This window comes from Anneissia japonica, unplaced genomic scaffold (genome assembly GCF_011630105.1).
Source record: "Anneissia japonica isolate Jap-2015-1 unplaced genomic scaffold, ASM1163010v1 scaffold987_len1640505_cov201, whole genome shotgun sequence".
Classification (NCBI taxonomy): Eukaryota; Metazoa; Echinodermata; class Crinoidea; order Comatulida; family Comatulidae; genus Anneissia; species Anneissia japonica.
In genome coordinates this window covers 1,009,760-1,032,799 of record NW_022714175.1, presented here as the reverse complement: position 1 = coordinate 1,032,799, position 23,040 = coordinate 1,009,760, and the positions used below count along the sequence as shown (strand labels likewise).

At 33.2% G+C, this 23,040-nt stretch overlaps 1 protein-coding gene and 1 pseudogene across 1 annotated transcript in view; both read left to right on the top strand.

The window, feature by feature from the left end:
* Positions 1–15,150, top strand: LOC117108928 (annotated as a pseudogene).
* Positions 15,151–20,969: 5,819 nt separating this feature from the next.
* Positions 20,970–23,040, top strand: part of LOC117108927 (potassium voltage-gated channel protein Shab-like) — an 8,466-nt gene continuing 6,395 nt past the window's right edge. Inside the window, exons 1-2 of the mRNA XM_033251108.1 lie at positions 20,970–21,229; positions 21,380–21,459. Coding sequence (XP_033106999.1) covers positions 21,156–21,229; positions 21,380–21,459 — 154 coding nt within the window. The 5' untranslated portion in view covers positions 20,970–21,155. The remainder of the gene's footprint in view (positions 21,230–21,379; positions 21,460–23,040) is intronic.

The following is a 23,040-nucleotide window of genomic DNA, read 5'->3' as shown; positions in this document are numbered from 1 at the left end:
TCTTCGTATTTAATATTCCCGATAAAATCACTGAGACGAAGCTCAGATGCGCTTGTTTTCGGCCATAACTTCACTGATCACATGCTGACAGTTGCCTGGACGCAAGAGGCGGGCTGGGAAGCGCCCTGTATTTGCAAAAGTAGGTGTACTATAGTACGTGTGGAAGTGGTTTTGCGCAGTGAGAATGGTTTGGTTTCCCAACCTCGAGGTCAGGGTTTCAATCCTTCGCTATGCGTTTCGCTTGTATCCTTGAGCTAGGTACTTACATTGCTTCAATTTACCCAGCTGTATCAATGGGTACCAGCAAATTGTTGGTAGTTATTAAACTCTGATCAGCAAGGATTTACCTTTTTTACTATAGGACAATGTAGTAAGATCACAAAAAATCATTCTTCCAATACTGTTTTCTTAAAAATGTATCATGTGTATTTGTATATTCCATGTGCTTTTATATAACAGTATTTATCAACAATATTAATTTTTTTAAATCTTTTATAAGTCGTCCTAAATCTGAATTATACTGTATGACAAACTTTTTTAATTGTTTATTTATTTATTTTTTTTTTACAAATTTTTCATACCTTTGTACTCATAGTTATTTGAGGGTATGAAAGCGTATTGCAGAAATGACGAGAAATTATGGTTGTTTCGTCCATGAGACAATATAACAAGGATGAGGAAAAGGGCAGAAAAGATGAGTCTTCCGGTAAGAAACATTAAAAATTCTTAATTTCATTTTTTTTTCTGATTACATTAAAAAGAAATTGAGTTTGTTAACAACAGACTACAGTACAATGTATTATCATGAATGGGAATTCTATGTACTGAATATTTAGTTAGGTTAACTGACTAATGACAGATATTTCTAAAGAGAGAAAACCACTTAAAAATTATCAACAGATTAATTGGTCTGATTCAGTGAATAAGAAATACATAGACATTAATATAATATACTCATTCTTGTTCTCAGATATTCAGTTTTTTTTTTTTCAGACAAATCCCCCTTAACGAGATGCTCTTTACTGAGGAGAGAGAGAATTTTAAATGGGAGAATCTGTGTATTAACATGATTTTTGTTGTTGTTGAAGAGTATGTTCCTAGAAGCTATTATAATCTCATGACAGAATGTTATTGTATAGACATGGAAATGGCCAATTCAGATTTTTTTCCCAACTGATTAATTGCCAAGTCAAAACTTCCGAACATCTTTCATTACTGATCATAGATTGGCTGACTTATGTTCTTATTTATTATGATAATGTCGCACTAGCTCTGCCACTGACGGTGGGAACCACTTGTGATGTGGCTATTTTTAGGGGAAGATGTCTCCCATCCCTTATGACTCAAACATTCAACTCTCTTTATTATGTATAACATTAAAAATTATTAGTAATTTTCAAGTAAGGTTTATTTACAAAGATCATAAAATGAATTAATTGTTTTTATTATTTTTATTTACATCAGACTGCAAGTGCACTTTACGTTAGGGGGATGTGGGCAAAGATGCAAAATGAGAATATAAGGTAATATATTTGGATTTTTAACTGTTTGAATTATTTTTTTTTCTCAGCAATATTCCTACTGAGGAACATTTTGGTATGATGGGGTACAAGCTTGATTTGGGGGCGTGCCCCGTGGTCCCATTTAAAGCTGTTTTCCGCTAGGCGAATTTATTCACACAAAGCAAAGCGACGGTTCGCTTTCTGATCCCTGATTGGTTGTGCATTTTTTCGCCTCGCAAAAAGTAGAAAAAGTTTGAGCTGATTTCACTGAAACAAAAAACTCTGATAGAAATGTGAATGCACATGCACCGAGGCTTTTGATCAAAGCTCATGATTTCACCTATTCGAAAACAGCCTCTAGATACGCAGCTGCTACCTAGCTGTTGCATGTATGTGTAAGATTGGTAAAACTTCAACGGAGGAACACTGTGGCTATGATGGGGTACCAGCTTGATTTGGGGGCGTGCCTCATGGTCCCATTTAGATACGCAGCTGGTACCTAGCTGTTGCGTGCATGTGTAAGATTGGTAAAAGATTATGTTGTGTTCGCCATCTGTTAAATGGTTCATTGTGTAATGCAGTGTAGTCAAGAAGACTGGTCTATTGACACAAAGGAAATTAGAGCACTGATCAGGAAGTTAATTGATAACAGGTGCAATTATAAAAGTTATAATTTGATGATTGAGAAGAATTTGGGAAATATTTAATAATTAACACGTGGCGTAAAAGAGAAGTAAAACATTTAGACAATTGAAGTTATCATCAAATCAAAATCAATCTTGTACTAATTCAGTACTCTATTATAGTTTTTGATCGAGTTAAAATAAAATTTAAGGCATTATTAAAAACATTATGGGGCAAAGATTCCAACTTATATATTTGATCCAATTGATACATAATTGTTATTAGGAAAAGTAAGGTTTTCTACCTCATTAAAATTTCATAAATAAAGTCAGTATTCATTATCGCTTTTATTGATATTGATATTAAGATAACATTTTTTTCAGAAAAGGTTATCAAACTACAGTAGGTATGAACAATTAAAGTGCTATTAAGATAATAGTACTTATATAATAGTAAGATAATAATAATTATATATTATCCAAAATCAACTTTACACTAATTCCTTTTCTGTATGATTGTCTTCAGTCAGTATCTTTTGGTTGAAACAAAAATTAAATGTTCACATGAATGTTCACCGAAACACCACAAAAAGTCTGGCGTCTGTGCAGCATTTTATGAACCTAATAATAATGTCAAACTCATATCAAACCTTCCATCTCATGCAAAAAGCTTTTCCTTTGCTTTTTCTTTTATCCTCAACATTGAGTAGCCACTAATTTGATCCCAATAATATGAAATGCCATTAACAAGTCAGAATCAAAATCAATATTTACTGTTGATAAAATTTATCACTTTTAACGTAATTTTATTTGGATATAAAAAATGCTATTATTACCGAATTATTGAGAACAGGAAATATTAACTTTCTTACGAAAGATTAAAAAATCTGATATTGCAATATTTATCAACCAATGACTTCCTGTGTAAAATTTGCACAGGCGACACATACACAAATTATGAGACATCAAGTAACCTTATGTCTTTTATCGGATAATGAATTATGTATTTCATCGAGATAATCGTTGGCTATGGGTTTCGTGATCACAGGAAGGTCACGAGTTGGACGAAGAAATGTTGATAGTCTCATAGGAAGTAGTATTATATAGTGATGTTGAAATAGTGTGGGACATTACTATCATATTTGAAAGGATCATGAACTGGTGTTGTAATAGCAGCTCACTTGACACCATTTAAGAAACTGGTACAGTTGTCAAGATGAATGGAACATCACTTGAAATGCAAATCTCTAAAGCTGAAACGAGTATTTTGTTCCAATGAACTGGTTCACTCTTTGTGCAGTGGCGGCTCTAGGTTATAATTTATGGGGGGACTAAGATGTCCGACTGGGGGTTAGATATGGGAGGGGATGTCCCCTCCCCAAAACGAGATTTGTTTTTAAAAAACTTCTAGACTAGTAGATGGACGGAAATGGCTGGGATGGAAAAATTAAGCCTATTTTTTTTTTTTTTTCTTTTCGGTACGGCTGCCGGACAAGCTTCGGCCGATGGGGTTACTTGACCAGACCGATGGGGGCTTAAGCCCCCCTGGTACCACCACTGTCTTTATGGTAGAAGATCAAAGAGGTAGTTGTAATACAGTAGCTGATTGTAGCAACTTCAATGGATTAGGTAGTGTCAGAAGCTGTAAACACCATTAATGGAAATACAATGTATGGAACTGGAGAGGACAGAGATAGTAGTGAAGAAAGTAGTGTCAGAAAAGTCTGTAAGATGTACTGTTAGGATCTTTAGATGATAGAGACACTATTTTGTAGGGGAGTAGGGTTAGTAGCTGCAGTCACAATGTAACTACATAAAGTGATAATGTCAAGATCTCTAGATAGCGAAGACATTATTCGAGAAGGTAGTGACAGAGTTGTGGATGGTAGAGATATTAGAGAGGAGTTAGTATGAGGAACTGGAGATGTCTATGTCAAAAGTTGAGATATGACTAAATTTGATATTTGGAGATGGGAGAGACCTTGGAAGAAGTAGTGTCAGGAACTGGAGATGGTTATGTCAGCAGTTGAGATATGACTAAATTTGGTATTTGGAGATGGGAGAGACCTTAGAAGAAGTAGTGTCAGGAACTGGAGATGTCTATGTCAAAAGTTGAGATATGACTAAATTTGGTATTTGGAGATGGGAGAGACCTTAGAAGAAGTAGTGTCAGAACCTGGAGATGGTTACAGTATGTCAACAGTTGAGACATTACTAAATTTGGTATTTGGAGATGGGAGAGACCTTGGAAGAAGTAGTGTCAGAAACTGGAGATGGCTATGTCAACAGTTGAGACATTACTAAATTTGGTATTTGGAGATGGGAGAGACCTTGGAAGAAGTAGTGTCAGAAACTGGAGATGGCCATGTCAACAGTTGAGACATTACTAAATTTGGTGTTTGGAGATGGGAGAGACCTTAGAAGAAGTAGTGTCAGGAACTGGAGATGGTTATGTCAACAGTTGAGACATTACTAAATTTGGTATTTGGAGATGGGAGAGACCTTAGAAGAAGTAGTGTCAGGACCTGGAGATGGTTATGTCAACAGTTGAGACATTACTAAATTTGGTATTTGGAGATGGGAGAGACTTTAGAAGAAGTAGTGTCAGGAACTGGAGAGGGTAAAATTATGGGTTTGAGACTGTTTTGTGTGTTCAGATGAATATCACTAAAGGGGTCAATAAGAATTATATGGTGAATGAGCATATGTAAATATTTTATCATAAAAATCATTAGTGTCTTTATCATTATGTTCATCTTTTATTATTATGGTGATTGGATAGGATTTATATAGAGATGTACAGGCTCATTGGCTGAGGTTAATGTGAAGTTAACCATTAAAGTGAAATGCAAACATTTAGAATTGTAGTATAAACTTAACAAATCAAATTTCAAATGTCACTGATAACCAATCATATGTTGAGGTAGTCATCGACTGTCATAATGAAGTATACAATGTGAATATCTGTAAAATTTGTCTGTCGCAGATAAGATTGTTTCAGGCTAAAAATTTGCAGATTAGCTGGTAGGATTAAGGTGACGGCTTGTCTGTGAAGCATCGGTTATTTTTGTAACATGAGCACAAATTCAAACAATTTCTTTAAGCCTCCAATTTACAAAGTGAAACATTGTGGACATAAAAGTAGCCAGACTGGCTCCTTACTACTCCCAGTAGGTGAGCGCATTAAGTCATCCCAAGTCCTCGGGGACTAGGCACTGCCTGCCCCTTTTACTAAACCAGCTTAAAGCCATACGGATATCCTTATTGTCGCGGTGACATAATGACAATTGAGTTACGCGTCCAAACAGAAGATCGATGAGTGGTGTAACTGATTCATACTCCGGACCATCTCTATATTTCTGTTAACTGCGTTCAGCAAGAGTTCAGAATATTGGCTCGGTTCCAACAAAGCTCATGTCAACCGTGGCAATTTCTTAACGGATTCATTGATTGGTTAGATATGATCAGGTGACTCATTAATGATGTATTGGCTGATTTCAGTTCATGTTTTGAATTTCTTATTATCTCGTAGATGGTCAAGATCAATTCCATGAAGCATGGCTGTGATAGGAATCTTAGGAAGTTGTGATAATGATGTGTAAGGCACCTTTCGATTTGTGAAATCCATGTCATTCAGATCAAAGGCTGAAAAGTCATTGCCAACATGAGTTAATATTTGGTGGATAATGTGTCCTTCTCAAGTGTAATAAATGAATAGGTACAAAATAACATTTTTAATAGTGATTTATTTTTTAAAAAATGTTTAAAGAGGCCTCATCAAAGTCTACATAGTTATGATATAGTATGTCTTTCTGATACTTTAATACAGTTCGCCCGCCAATTCAAGACCACCTTGGGACCAGAGATTTTGAGGTGGTCTTATGGTTCGGTCTCCAGTTAGAGGATTAGCTTTGTGTGAAAAGGTTGAAGATTGTTATTTGGACCTTCGAAAAAATGGTCTCGAATTAGAGGGGTTTTGAATTAAAGAGGGGGCTTCAATTTGAGATGGGCTACTTCTCGAGTTTAAGCCCATTGGGCTTCTATTCAATATGAATGATAATGTGAATAATAATATGAACAATTAATGAATAATTATAAAATAATGAGTATAATTAATAAATAATGAATAATAAAAATAGTAATTAATAATTATCCTTTTTCTATTATGTTAGTTGTGGATTACATTTTGTTGGAGTATGCTTCAACCAAATACTGTAACTTTGAATAAAAGCACTTTGCTTCTTTAATATGAATATTATGAATACAAATATGAACAATTAATGAATAATTATTAAATAATGAGTATAACTAATAAATAATGAATAATAAAAATACCAATTAATAATTATCCTTCTTCTAATACATTAGTTGTGGATTACATTTTATTGGAGCATGCTTCAACCAAATACTGTAACTTTGAATAAAAGCACTTTGCTTCTTTAATATGAATAATATGAATACAAATATGAACAATTAATGAATAATTATTAAATAATGAGTATAACTAATAAATAATGAATAATAAAAATACCAATTAATAATTATCCTTCTTCTAATACGTTAGTTGTGGATTACAGTACATACTGTAACCTTCAATAAAAGACCTGGGCTTCTTTTTTTTTTTCAACTTTTGTATGGGCTTCTTTTCTAGGCTACTTTGCAAACTAAAGAGTCATGAAGTGTATTTAACTGGCATTAAATCACCTAAACTACTGTATAAACCAAGCTTGTTTTTAATTTATTTTGTTTTCTAAAATTCATGTACAGTGTTTGTACTGTCGTCATCATCAAAAAGAAGCCTACGCTATCTTGAAAAGAAGCCCATGGGCTTCTTTTCAAGATGGGCTTCTTCTCGAGGCTACTTTTGCAAACTAAAAAGGGGGGCTACAATTCGAGATGGGCTTCATCTCGAGATTAAGCCCATTGGGCTTCTATTCAAGGTTTTGCGGTAGTTTGACAATGGGATTTGCTAAATATTTGGATGCTGGTGTTGTCTTTACTCATGAAGCGCCAATCTGGGAAGTACTGTAATAGGTAATTGAATAACTGTAGGACTAATTTGTTCAAAAATAGCCCTTCCCCATACCCGACCTTGCTGTTAAAAAACACAAATTAATATGAGTAAATAACACCAGGTTTTTCCCCTTCTTACCATGACCCAACTCATGAATATTATTAATAATAATTTGCCATTTATATAGTGCACATTGCAAGGACATATGGTATCATATAGTTCTACTGTATTGTGTTTTTAATGACATGAATTTGTTTTCCTGTTATGGAATGCCTCTTTGTAATATGATATGAAGATGTTATAAAAGATGCTGTGTTTGTTAAGTGAATAATTTATTTACTTATTATTCATTTATTTGTTTTAATTATTGATGTTATTTTTATTATTTATTTATATAAAGTATTTACCAAATTTCAGCTATAAAATTTACAGTGACATAAACCTTAACAAGGAAACAGGTGGCTAAACAGGTGAAAAACAACTATTGCTTACATTGTTAAATCTAGAATTAAAGTAAGTTATTACAGTAGCTTTCACTCGAAAAAAGAGAACAATACATTTTCTTCAGTAATTTCTGTCGCACCAATAATACGGTTCCTATATTCTGTACATAGATTCTGTAAATGACCCACTTAGTGTTTTAATTTAATATGTGTGGCTTGATTCTTCAATTTGATTCATCAGTAGAATTTAATGTACTTTAGTGATAGATTACTTTGCTTCTATTTTATATATTTTTCTTAATACCATGATTCAGATTTTATTGCAACAACATACAAAAGAAATAGTTTCTCCTTTGCACAACCCTTAATGTATCGGTAATGTGAAAGTAGCTGTTGTTGATGACTTAAGTTGAGTGAGTCCTCACACCTGCTGTGGTTCACGCAATCCAGCGACGATGAGAATGAACATTATTAGATTAATAATGCATATATTTGTGAAACAAAAGTACATTTATTTGATATGACAGCTCTGTATATATACTAATGCGCTACATTATATTTGATTTATGCTTTCTTTTTTAAGGTAATTTCCTCATTTAATGGGTACATCCTTTGACATAAGGGTGTCTGTTGACAGTAAACGTCATTTTATTCTTGAAGTATTCCTTTGATAAGTAATTATTATTCACCGGAAAATTTATTAATATAATTAAGAATCTAACAATTTATGTTCTTTAACATCCTTCCCTTTTTAAAAAAAATAATACTTTGTTAGTGTCCCTGGCTTTAACATACTATACTGTACGTGTATAATATAAATTTCTATTACCTTTTTCCGACCTCCTTATCCCAACATGCTTTGCTTTTTCTATATTTTTCTCTTCCTATGTCACAACACACAATTTTTATACTTAAATCTCCTATTTCCCAACTTTTTATTCAAACCACCATATTTCAATTCAAATTACATTATCATTACAATCGACTTATTTTTTTGCAGACACTAAAATTGGTTTAGAATCAATTAAAATTTATATCATCTATAATATTAAAAAATTAAAAATAAATATTTTAATTTCTTACATTTTTACTAGCATGGTTCAAGAACCCGTCACCCACTGATAAGGATTAAAATTTTTTAACTAGTTTAAATAAATGATGCTTTATACTATAGAATTAGACATAATTAAATGTAAAGTATGTTAAATAGACATAATCTATTTGTTATTTCCTAGGACTTTGATGAAGATGAGTTCGTGAAGTGCATCTCTGTCTCATTCGTGTTGATAGAGAATGGGTTCCAAAGGTTAAGCCCGGCTCATTATATATTTTTCCAACATTTATTGGTACATAGGTAAGTGCAACACTCATTCACTACATTATATTACATCTGTTGATATTGCAAATATCTAAGGATCAAACAAAAAATTAAATAACACAATTATTAAATATTATTTATAATTGTTTACCAGGATTATATAGTACCCATTTTATGATAGATCATGTCAAAAGAATAATCAATATAGCCCATTTTGTCTAATACCAGGTAATAAAGAAGAAACACCCTGAGACTAAATTCAAGATGTTAATTACTGTGGATGAGCTTCTGCTGGAAGTCATTGCCAGCAAAAATAGAAAGTGAAAACTAATAATATAAAGAACTTATGCTTACATAATTATTATTTATTAACCAATTAACATTCAGGAATAAACAATGAAAAATGAGTGATTAGTAATTAGGTGGAAGTCGAAATCTGAACAATTACTGCTAAAATGAATAAACTATTTACCTGTCTTGATATATATGTTTTTTTTATCTTGTTAATTCATAATTTATGACTTCTTGAAGTCATCTTCATTAGTAATCTAATAATTAATTTCATATATTTATCAATGTCTCCAACAATTTCCATTTGATATATGCTTCCTTCACAACTAGATATCCAATCTTGATGTATAATATGAGTGTCCTTATGACTAACATATCTTTTTAAAGAGATCATGCCCTAGAGGGCGTCCTGTCAATGTCAAGATTACCGTTCTGGAAGCTTGTCTGCGTAATTTTTGTTTGTTCTAACTATTACATGTGACATGTATTCGTATTGAATATTGAAGTGATGGAGGTGTCTTTATCTCTTGGGTGAAGAGATTTCTGTCTGCGTTTTTCAATTAGACTAACTAAGGGTCTTTCCTGTGATTCAAAAACTGCATTGATGCTGGCTAAGAGCTTGCTATATTGTCAGTTAAGATTTCGAAATAAGGTGTAGACAGATAAAGACAATTGTTTTCATCGGCGCGTACATCATTGCGTCCCAATTAACTGACGTGGAGGAATACTTCCTGCGGGAATTAATGACATACTTCCAGGTGCATGTTTACTTGGCATTTATTCCAGATATGAAATTGATAGTTGATAGGTTTATGGTATCAATTGTTATCCTGACATAGAGGGCACCATACTACAAAGATAGAGGGATGGTGAACTACTAATCTATACCTAGAAAATGTCCCTGAAGACTGTTTTTCTTTTATTTTTATTTTTTTGTCTTCCTATATACTTTGCATACAGTAAATCCTTCAAGTGGCTGTTTTTTCAAGCCCCACTCCTTTTATACTGTTACAGTACTAAGGTTTCGCAGAATGACTGTAAAATTTATGTACCTTTACACAAGTGTTTGTGGGGCATGTCGTATCCCTGGCCTGATTTCAATGTTCAGTTGTTATGTTTTGTTGACACTCCAGAAACTTTGCATATTGCCCTTGAATGAATTGGCAGGGAATGCACTACTTAGACAAGCCCCGACCCCTTGGCTATTGGAAATATGGTTCCACAAATTGACCGCATAAAAACTATGTACCTCGCCCAGTTTTAATTTTTCAATTGCTACTGTACAGTAAGTGTGATTACATGAGTGGCTAGTGGGTTGGGGCCCTGATCACGCCAAATTTCCTCTCATCAGGGACATGGGCCAACCTGTTGGGGATCTCGCCCCCCCCCCCCTGTTTGATATTGCACTCCAAAAAAGTGGTTTGTAGTACAAAGTCTATAAATTAGCGTTGTCTCATTGCAGTCACATAACTTATTTGATGCTTTTAATTGATTTTTTACGGAGAGGCTGATAAGTAATTGAACAATATATTTCTAAATGTTATTTTTTCCATATCATATAGTATGAGAATCACCTAAACATAAATTTTATTTCACCTGTAGCCAACACTTGGATCGAACCCACCTGGCAAGGCCTTACTTTACGTTATCCTCTGCCCAGTCGGTCCTTACTTCAGAACTGGATCGTTTAACCCTGTCTCATTATATGCTGATCGTAAGAACGTGAGAGCCTGGAAAGGGGGAGTGGCGACTTCAAAATTGGTGGGTAAGTAGTTTTTAGATAAACATTTATTTTCTATTCGCATTTCATTAGGCAGCGTGTCTGTTGATATGTCTGCACACTTAAGTACAAAGGTTCTTTCAAGAAATTGGAGGCTCTCAATTATACATTCAGGAGGGTCAAAGAGTTCTAACAGTTTTTGCTGTGGTCTGTGGGGTCCTGGTAGTTGTCCAGGGGATACTTTCCCTGATCTTAGATATCTGGACAACTTAGGAGACATTTTATGCCCGAAGGGTTTTTTAACAGATTTATATTTGGTCTGATGAATCATGGCAATAGGTCTGTCTGATAAAAACATGACTTATACATTTTTAAATTCCTATTCCTTTATTTGTTTATTTTTTTTTTCTCTAATTAATGATTTTCCTGTTTTTACTAATCCTTTGTATTTTTCTTTCCTGATTTGCCTTTTGTATTAGTAGTTTAAGTAGTTTATTTGATTTCTTAATTTCTTAATTAGTTTTCCTTTAGCCAATTTAAATTTTATGTTTACACTATCTGTTTTATTTCCTAAGACTGGGTTAGTAGGCTTTTGAGCTAGAGTGTTCATCGCTATTATCAATCCTAGCCAACTTAGGTAATATTGTAAAATTTGTTGCTTGTCCAATTTTCATTGTTTTTGTAAATGTATATGTTTGGCTGAATAAAGGCTGAATAAAGAATGAATGAATGAATGAAAAAGATTTTTTTTTTCTATTTCAAACATGTTTATACAGGATTAAAATATATCAGGTGGTTGTTAAAACCTGTCTGTCATATGGTCCTGTTCAAACTAAAAAGATTAAATCTTAAAGCTTTAAAAAAGATCAAAGCTTAAAGCTTAAATTTGGTCTGTTGTTGAACATATTAGGTTGATTATTGACATATGGTCTGCTGTTATGTTTGAGCTTTGTACTAAAACCATACCTTACAGAATCACATAAGGTAGAGAGCTTAGGATACTTTAAGTTTTTCAACTGGCAAAGAAGAATATTTGCATCCTCACCTAGATATTTACCTGATGATTTCTATATTTGATAGTAACTACGGGCCAACTATCAAACCCCAGCAAGATGCTGAAAAGCTAGGCTGCCAACAGGTACTATGGCTGTATGGAGACCAAGACAACGTCGCTGAAGTAGGCACCGTGAACATGATGATGATGTGGCATAACATGGATGGAGGTAATGTCATGCTACCATGCATGCAACCTCCTCAAGTGGTAGCACTAGTGCTACAGCTAATACCATATGATAATATATAATTATGTATTAAAGTTAATCAATTTTGATTTGTTTTATTTATTGTCATTGCATTTACTATTAACCATATTGCAGTTTATAATGTCTTCTTGAAACTTAAATTCAAAACACTCTTATCAGAATAGATTTTGAACTTTATATTTGATTACAGATCTTGAGTTAATTACTCCACCACTGGTTGGAACTATCTTACCAAGGATAACCAGGAAGGCCTTGTTAGAATTAGCTCATGGATGGGTAAGTTCTTGAAAGATATCATTACTGCCTGTAGACTGTTCATCTACATATAATGCACTTTTGAAAACACAACCTGTGATTTACTTCAGTTTCAATTATGTTAATAATCGGGTTTATCTGTTTCTTATTTGACAGGGAGAATTCAAAGTGACGGAGAAGGTACAGTACTTACAATGGAGGAACTGAAAACCGGTCTAAAATACAAACAAGGTAAGATCACTGAAAAAAGGGATAGTCATTGGAAATAGAGTACAGTTACTGGTAATAAGATAAGCTTACTGAATGACAACTGGGAATAGGATATGTTTACTGGAATATAAATTCACAAGAATAGGATAATGTTAGTAGGATTGGGAATAAGGTCACTTTAGAATAGGAAGTTGGGTACTGGGAAGAATAGACATCAGTTTAGCTTATTTGGTAAAACTAACACTAGCCACTGTGTGTGCACAGAACCTTGTGTTTAGATAGTACGCCACTTTTCGCAAAAAATGTTTAAGCCATTAGATCTGTGTTCAACTTGACCCTTGTGCTTGTTAAGGAATGCCGTACGCTATTCTGAAGTTGGTGACTTTTATGGACGTTTTTTAATTGTTTACGTTTTCCACTTATCAAACTTCTATTTTGCCTTTTGTGAAGTTGCTTGTTTTGATATCTGTAATTGTGATTTTCAATTCATATATTTCAGGTATTAGAAGTTTTTGGTGCTGGAACAGCCTGTGTTGTATTCCCTGTGGGAAGTATACTTTACAATGATGAAGTGCTCAAGATCCCAACAATGGATAATGATGCCCCATATGAAACTCGTTCTACAACACTCTCTTAGATATCCAGGTAAAAAATTATGCTGATATGCAAATGTTTATGTAAATTATTATGTAAGTTGAAAATTACATTTTTTCACTATTGGAAGTGCACCCTCTTTGTCTGCTTAATATTCATTTCCGTTTTTTTACCTTCCACAGTTTGGAAATATTCCAAGTGACTGGGTTTACGACATCGATAGTGAATATGATGTGCCAGCAGCCAAGATATCTAGCTCGGTGTCCCTCTATGTTTCCTATAGTGCCTGGTGCATATTCCAGTAGTGTTTTAGTATTATTATTCTATTGCCTTATAGCATCCTACCGCCTTATTAGATAGAATTCAATGACCTTACTAAGATGTAGTGTAGTGATGTATGATAGACTCGTACAATGAATGTACTGATGAATGAGTATGATTAAGGTATATTTTATGAACTTATATGAAGAATTGAGTGAATACGTGAATGCATTAAAAAGCTTCACAAAGCGAACAATTGGCACTGTCAGACGAACAGGTCATAAGAAGACCACAAACGATCCCTTGCAGACTATCTATTGAAAGAAAGGAACTATATAACCAAATTAAGAATTCTGTGGCTTATGATAGATCACATATTAAAAAGCAGATAAACTGTAAACAGAAAGAAATTAAGAAATGAATGAAACAGATTGAAAGTGAATACATCAAGTACTATTAATTCAACCGATGAAAGTCGACGTATGTTCGAAGCAGCGCAATCATTATCAAAATCAACTAAGAAAACTTCAGTGCATGTTAAATACTGTATGACAATGTTATGCTTACGTCCGACTTCGAAAAAGCAAAATTAATTAGAAATTGGTTTGCAAAGTTGAATAATGAATATTGGATCATTTCACACGTTATCTGGAAAACTTTCACGTTAACACTTGCAGGTACACGAGACTGTAACATCGCAACCTAATCCACCTATTTCTAATGCTAGAATGCCCAAGGAGTCTTCATGCTGATTATGTAAATTTTACTGGTCTTGATTTCGAACTGTAAAAAATATGTTAGGTATTATACAAGATGTTTTAAGTGAATGGAACCTGTCAGTTAATCAAGCAACAACTGAGTTTGTGCAATTTAACAAACCAAATCATAATAATTGGAAAGTCCATAAAATCCTTCATTCCTTAATTGATAGATCTAAAGATATAGAAAACAGAATCATTCTTGCAAATATTGCTTTTGCAAAATTTGCAGAAGTATGTTTTGATTGTAGTATTATATTACAACGTTAACCTAATATTTATGAAGCAAATGCGGTGTCAATACTTTTATATAACTGTAGCAGTTGGGCAGCCCCTACAAGCATGTATGTCACCATCGTCATTTAAGGGCTATTTCAATATTAAATACCCAAAAATAATTAAGAATAAATCTTTATATTCAATTACAAAATCAGATTCATTTACAAATCGTATTGACAAAGGTAGACGGTCAATGTTCGGGCACATTTTACGGAGTGATGAACTCACTCCTGCACATTGTGCACTTGTATTTGCCCATCACTCAGTCAATAAATTTGAAAGGCCGAAAAGGAAGACACAGTGTCACTTTATTCTCAAAAATTAAATCTGATATAAAACTCAAAAAAATTGTTGATTTTTATAGACTTAAATAAATAGCTAGAAACAAAAATGAGTTTTGAGTTTTTTCCATGTTTTAATGTGTTTACATTTGCATATACAGTATTTTCTTGCCGTTTTGTGAATATATTACTGCTTGCTGATTTAGTGCCAATAGTGTACATCTTTGCCTTTCTCTCTCTTTTCCCTGTGGAATAAACTACCCTGCCTTACTCCTTGTTAAAAGTGATTATTACACTTATTTAAAAGTAATTTAAAAACATTTTTGTAACAAACTTTAAAGGGTAACTTTTATCATTAGATTTGTGCCATCAAACATATTTTGATATTGTTTATCAGTATTACTATTGTTATTTACTCACAAGAGGGTCCAACATCTGACGCACAAATTCAGGGATTTTGTTCTGTATACATTATTTTAAACTTGCGTTGTCAGAAGATGGTCAAAACCATGGAGGTATTATACCTCCATGGTCAAAACTATTAATAAATGATTTGAACTACATAAGACAGGTTGTTCATATCTGCTTTAAAGCCATGCTATGTACTGTACAATCTTTCGATCGACCAGGGTTATGTACCCCGAGTACATTTCACTACATTAGAACTCCACTTTTAGATCCTGTAAGGGTCGTTAGAACAAATAAACACATTTTCTTGCTGAGTATTTCCAATTCACTTGTGTTGTGACGTCAATTCATTGCGTTCTGGCCTAGATGCATGTTTAACATTCATGCAGACACCTGCACACCTTGATATCAATGACTTGTTTTTATAATGTGGTGCGAGTTGTATTTTGTGTACAGACATTGAATAAAATGCATAAAAATACAAAAAGTTGCCTGTGTTTTGTGTTTGTTACAAGGTAATGTACCAACTTGGATCCTGGTGAAATGTTTGTGGTAGTACTGAGTGTTTGGCACTTAGTGAGTGAGAGTGGTATGGCTTCATTATTGTCGGAAGGCTTGTCCTCAGTCTCCCCCGCATATAGGATGAATCACATCAAGTTACAGTATTATTAATATTGCTATTTTTAATTTTATTATTTTTATATTTTTTTATATTATTTGTATATAGGCCCTATATTTTTACTATTTTATTATAGTATTTGTTACATTTATTGCTCATCCAGATTGATAATTCTTATTAATTTGTTTTGCAATAAATTATTTAATTTCATTCGCATTTTCGATTGGTTTGCATTTAAACAAATAATGCCACTATGTATATCGAAAATAGGGGAAAATTGTAATACCCCACCCAACTTAAGCCTGTATTTTACCGGATATGCTGTATTCTTAGTAGTTTGGAGCGCGCCATCAATGATTAAAAAGAAGTTGCTGTGTAAAATTATAGGCACAACTACATCTATGAATGTTTGTAAATGTCTGTAAAAAATTTCAGATTTTTAATTATGACTGTCGACTTGCCCATGATAAACACGGGCTCTTAGATCATAGGCTTCATGATGTGGTAACCCGTGTGGTAAACATCCAGTGTACTACCGCCTAAATTTATTTTTCTAAGACACAAAAAACATATTTGACGAAAAACTCGGAAGCGGTTAATGAGATACAAGCGGAAAAAGGGGGTGGTTACGCCCCTTTTTCCCCTAGTTTTAAAATATTTTTTATTATTTAAAATATGTACGGTGTCTCATGATTAACTGCTTAAGAGTTTTTCGTCAAATATACTTATTGTGTCTTTGAAAAATCAGTTCTACAACATATCAAAAAGAAATTGTCCTCTGGAGCCTGCTTTACCCTCTCTAGATTAATCAATGTACTTTGCGCACACGTAACATTGTGTTGTTTAGCTTAAACCGATGATACAAGGTCTAAAGTTCAAGGTGTTTTCCGTTGACTTAAGATGTGTTCATGTTTCCTGATCATTGTTAACGGCTTTACATATCCTTCCTTTTTGTTGTAGCACCACCTATATTTATATATCAAATATACAAACAAATAAATAACATTCGAGGCATTGTAGAATGAAAAAAAAATACATTTTGAACTTCATTTTTAAAAGACCAACTAATTTCACTCTGTTCATAAATGATGCAATTTGAATTGGCCTACACACCATAATTTGCGTTCTTATGTTTCCATTTCACTTCCAGAATAGGAACTGTAGTATGCAGTACAACGATTGCAATGAAAACACTGTAGCGATTTTAAGAAAATAATGTTAACGCTTAATGGTGATAAAAAATATATTTGAGAAAAACTTATGTCCCTCATCGGGATTCGAACCTAAGATCTTCCGATTACCGTTCGGATACTCTACCAACTGAGCTATGACGCCAAGTGGTATTACACCCTTGGGTTTTCCCATTAGTATACGTTACGCAACGAATAATAGTACCAGTATATCACATGAAAGCATGAAAGTCATTTTGGTATGGAAATACACCTCCACTGTGTTAATTAAAGATGATAATAAATATTTTAAAAACGTATGTCCCCCACCAGGATACGAAACCAATTCCTCTTTATTTCTGGGGGTGGGAAAGGTAGCGAAGGTGACAAAAATATATTCAATGTTAAATTAGAGCTATTAAAAATAGGCAATAAACGTAATCTTCATCTCGTTGCTGCAACATTGTGTTAACGTCACATTATGTTTGTGTTTTCTGGAAGGGTCTACTGTACATGGATCCTATCAATATTCAAAGCTTAATCGGGGGTGGGGGTGGGGGGTTAGGGTGCACCGGGATGGCGCGTCCCATTTGCCATTATTATTATTATTTATTATTATTATTATTATCATCATCATCATCATCATCATCATTATCATCGTTATTATTATCATTATTATCATTAATATGTGTGTATCAACATTGACTCTGGGAAAGAAAGAATAATGATCTATGGGAAAGAAAGAATAATGATAATTATATTTAAACTTATTATTATTATTATTATTATTATTATCATCATCATCGTCATCGTCATTGTCGTCGTTATTGGTTGTTATTATTAATAATATATTTATCAGTATTTTAATAGCATGTAAAACTAGCGCAAAGCTTATTAAGTTCACTTAATGGATGAGGCCTTAATGGGTATCTACATATTGTTAGTATTTGTGACGTGAATATGTTGCGTTGTTGCACCTAGGTATCTAACAGTCAAGGAGGCCGAACTCATGTGGTAATGTAATAGTATTTCAAAACTGAAAGAAAATAAAACTAAAAAGAAAAATAAAAAATAAAACTAAACAAACAATCTAAAAAATGTCGCACTCAAAGAATATGGAATAGAAGACATGGTGTTATTATTGATGTAATGTTTAATTATTTTGTGATATTTTTGTTGTTTTCATATAGATTACGTATAGTCACTTCATTTTCTTTTTAATTTATACTATCCGACAATTTTGCTTTCGTTCAAATAACAGTAACTACATTACAATAATGCTACAATTAATGACTCCCGGAGCTATTAGAGAGTTGAATCAACAAAGTGTCGTCCGAAGTTTCATCTGCTCTTAACGTCAGCATAAACAGATATTTACAATAATGTTTAATAATTCCCTTTTCTCTTATAAGCATTGTAATTGAGGTTATCGAACTTGTTTTTGTTGCTTGTTTGTTTTTATATGACTGTATTGTAACCGATATACAGACTAGACCTTGTTTGAATGAGAAAGTAATAATAATAATTCTAACTTACATAGCGCATTTTCAACATTTTCAATGAAAACAGTTAAATGCGCTTTACAAATGTTAAAATAGACAAATTGAGTCAAAATACAGTACATTAGAAATAATTATACAAATGCTCAAGCTTAAAAACTACCAAATAAATACAAAATGCACAAATTTAAAATTAATAAACAGTATTCAAAAGGAAGCCAACGACCAAACAGAGCCACAAACAATCGCGCATTAAAAACAAGCACATCAAGAACTTGAATAATTAATACATTTAAAAAAAAAAAGTTAAAGAAACAGTCAGAAAATTACCCAGCACACCACTGATTGTCTGCACACCACGTATAGTAAAATGGCGAGTTTGGCCTAGTACACTTTCAAAAGTGTTGAGTGTTAAGATAGTATAATACATACTCAAAGTATCGAAATGCACGCCATCGTGTTATGTCGAGATTCAATATTTCGACATTAATTATGCCATCATCGACATTAATTATGTCATCATCGATTCCTTATGATGACATAATTAATGTCGAAATATTGAATCTCGACACGATGGCGTGCATTTCGATATTTGGAGTATGTATTATACTATCTTATCTGAGATTAATTAGTGGACCTTTCGGTTTTTGAGTGTTAAGGTTTTCAATTTAATTTTGAAAGTGTTCAGCGCGGTGATTTGTTTATTAAGATCAATAGGGACGCAGTTCCAAAACTTAGGTGCAGCGTATGAAAAGAATTCTGTCCCCGATGGTTTTCAGCGATTTTCCTCTATAGGATAATCCAATTTAATACTGTTACAAGACCTTAAACTGTATTGAGATGATTTAACCTGTAAGAGATCAGCAGGATACGATGGTCAAGTTTTGTGTAAGCATTTCCAAGTTGAAATGATTATTTTTAACTCAATACGATGCTTTATTGGCAACCAATGTAAGTCGAATAGAACTGGGGTGATGTGAGCCCTAATGCATGTGTTTTTGTTAGAATTCTTCTCAATTTGGCAGCTTTGTAATAAAATCAACTGTTTGCAGTAATCGGTTTTGCTTGTGACAAATGAATAAATCAGAGTATATAGAACATTCAGGCATCTGCTGATTCTTCTGATATTACGTAGTTGATAAAAACTACTGAACAAACGAGATTAAATATCTTTCTTGATGGACATATTTTTTATTCAAAAATACTCCAAGGTCCTTAACATTATCAATTAGACATCCGAAAGATTAATATGAATGTTTCCAACTTTATTATTGTTGCCGTGTACCCAATTAATAGAAGTTCAGTTTTCTCCTCGTTCAAAAGCAATCCATTTTAGAAAATTGAGTTGAAATCAGCCTAGTGGATCAGCCTTACAACCTATAACATTTTCAGAATCTCCAGGAAGAGAAGATCCCACCGCTGCGTCTACCTCAACGTTGACTCAATCCAATTTCTGACAACTGGAATTATCAACAAGATGAATTTTAAGGGCAAGTACAATAGTTCCTATGTGTGAATTGTTTGTAGCCTTATTCTAAGTTATACATTTTAAAGTTACTAATTAATATTATTAAAGTAAATAACTTAGTCTGGCTGATACATCAGGCCCTGTTAGCGAATTCTATGGCAACAAGTTCCCACTACCACTCGTTGTCTCATAGCAGGCATGGTGTTTGACATGTTAACATTAATTATATATTTTTTTGTATATAAATAAATTTTTAATCGAGTGTTCTGGTGAATGACACGGTCTATCAAATTAAAAATACAACGCCGTCAAAATGGTTCTCTTTCATCACCATTGAAAGTTACTTGATAGTTGGTCAAGTTTATTATATCAATTAATATTAATAACATTAAGTTTTATTGAAGTAAGTCAATCTATCGTTACTGGTAATATATCATGTTTTTTTTTAAGTATCGAGCTCACCTGCCAAACAGTTTGGGAACATGATGTACCACAATGCAAGGATTAATAGGGAGAACAGGAAAGATTTGCGGTGCCATATCCCTATTTGAATACTATTATGTACGCCCAGTTTTAAAGAAAGAGCGCTTGTGGGCCTAGGTCAAGTATGTTATACTAATAAGTATACGTAAAGTTACTTGATAGTTGGTCAAGTTTATTATATCAATTAATATTAATAACATTAAGTTTTATTGAAGTAAGTCTATCTATCGTTACTGGTAATATATCATGTTTTTTTTTAAGTATCGAGCTCACCTACCAAACAGTTTGGGAACATGATGTACCACAATGCAAGTATTAATAGGGAGAACAGGAAAGATTTGCGGTGCCATATCCCAATTTAAATACTATTATGTACGCCCAGTTTTAAAGAAAGAGCGCTTGTGTGCCTAGGTCAAGTATGTTATACTAATAAGTATACGTATTATTATATAGGTCTAGTTTTAATACAGTACCGGTACCGTAAGTCATGGTTTAGTCAAGTTACTGGTACTATAGATATTTTGTTAAAGTATCGAGCTTACTTGCCAAACAGTTTAGGATCATGATGTACCACAATGCAAGGATTGATAGACAGAAAAGGTTTGCGGTACCATTCGTATTTGAGAAGCGTATGTATGCTTATTTTTTATTTTTAAGCACTCTGATCTTTACCAGACCATACGTTATAACAAGACTATATGCATCTATTAATAATTGGAGGCGGCCAAGGCTCAACATATCAAATTGAGAAATCCAGATTGATAAAATTTAGGTATACTATATTATATGCAATTATATGTAATATTTTCTTTATAAACTCTGTAGCTATTCTTTGCAACTATTCTTCATTTAATATAATGTACAATTAATTGATATTAAGCTTAAATAGTATTAATTCAGATATCTTATTGATTCATTATAGATCTAATTCTGGCATGATGCACCACAGCGGAAGGATTGATAGGAAGAAAAGGTTTGCGGTACCATTCGTAATTGAGGAGTGTATGTAGGTCTATGCTTATTTTTTATTTTTAAGCCCTCTTTACCAGACCGTATGTTACAGAATTAAGCTATATTCAATGTATATTAATAATTGGAGGCCAAGGTTCAACATATAAATTTATGAGAAATCCAGATTGATAAAATTTAGGCATATACTTGCATCAAATGCAATTATATTTAATATTTTCTTTAATTTCTGTAGATATTCTTTGCAACTATTCCTAATTTAATATAATGTACAAGTAATTACTAAGATTTTAAGCTTAAATAGTATTAATTCAGACACCTAATTGGTTAATTACAGACCTAATTCTGGCATGATTTACAATATTTAATGCTATGAAAATTATGTTGAACAAGGTTAATTCAAACTTAATTGGTATTTTCATGATCGAAATTGGACGATTTTACGACTTTGTAATTTTCCTATTGTTTTGTGTTCTATGGCACAAAACGCAAAGGCGGGATTCTCGCTGTCAAGGTGAGTGTCATACCCATTAGACCACGGAGACCGGTAGAAATATACAAGCAGATCCAACCCCCGGGTACTTTCTTTTATGCAACTGACCGAAACGCTCATACAAAGTGGCGCTATGGACAAGCTAGAAAAGCTTTTGTATCATTATCTATTTTAGTTATACGTTTATTTTACTGGGAATATGCGTGCTCGCAATCCAGTCAAAGACAGTAGGATTTGAAAGTTCAATTTCGAAAGGTATTATAAGGGTGAATATTGGGCCTTAATGAAGAATGACTTTGTATCCAGAGAGAATCATTATATTCATAATCTAAAGGAATATAGAAAGTATATTAAATAGAAAGTCTGAGTTTCATGTAAGCGAAAATGGTGATAACTTTTTTTTTAATGTCAAGGCAGTAATAAAACAAAAGAAAGTTCATAAAACTATCTACTAAATTTGAGGTGCAACATTCCGAAAATCAATAATTATTCTTCGTGCCTGTCAAACTGATACAATTACGGTAATCCAACGAATTGAACTCCAAGTGATTCAAACCTCTTTTTATTATTCATTTCATAAGAATAACATTTAATGTGTCTAGAGGTTCCCATGGCAACGCGTCCTCTATTCATTTCCCGTTTGCCTCTACCCCGGATAATTAAGCACTACGTTTACATAAAAAAGGATAAACAGCAAATCGATAGTGAACACCTGTCCGAGTTCCTACCCATCTCCACTCTACGTCGGTATGAAGCCTGCATTTAACTATATCGTTGAGTTGAAATGGCTTAATAATTAATATAACGCCATCGATCCTCTGGTCCCCAGTCTCACGAAATAGAAACGCGGAAAGTACGACCAGATATACGCCTCAGAGTTGAATAGTAATGCACTTCACGCGACAACTCGAGCAGACCTGATTTAAATGAAGTTTCACAGAGAAGTGTAGAAATTGGAACAGGCATCGCAGTGTGGTTTACCACCGTGTTCTCTCTAACACTTTCACCTGAGAAACGGTGCACAAACATGTCATTCGGGATATAAGTAAGTTGAATATTAAACAAATAATAATAATAAAATAATAATAATAAACAAAGAATGCATGTACATATATTATTAC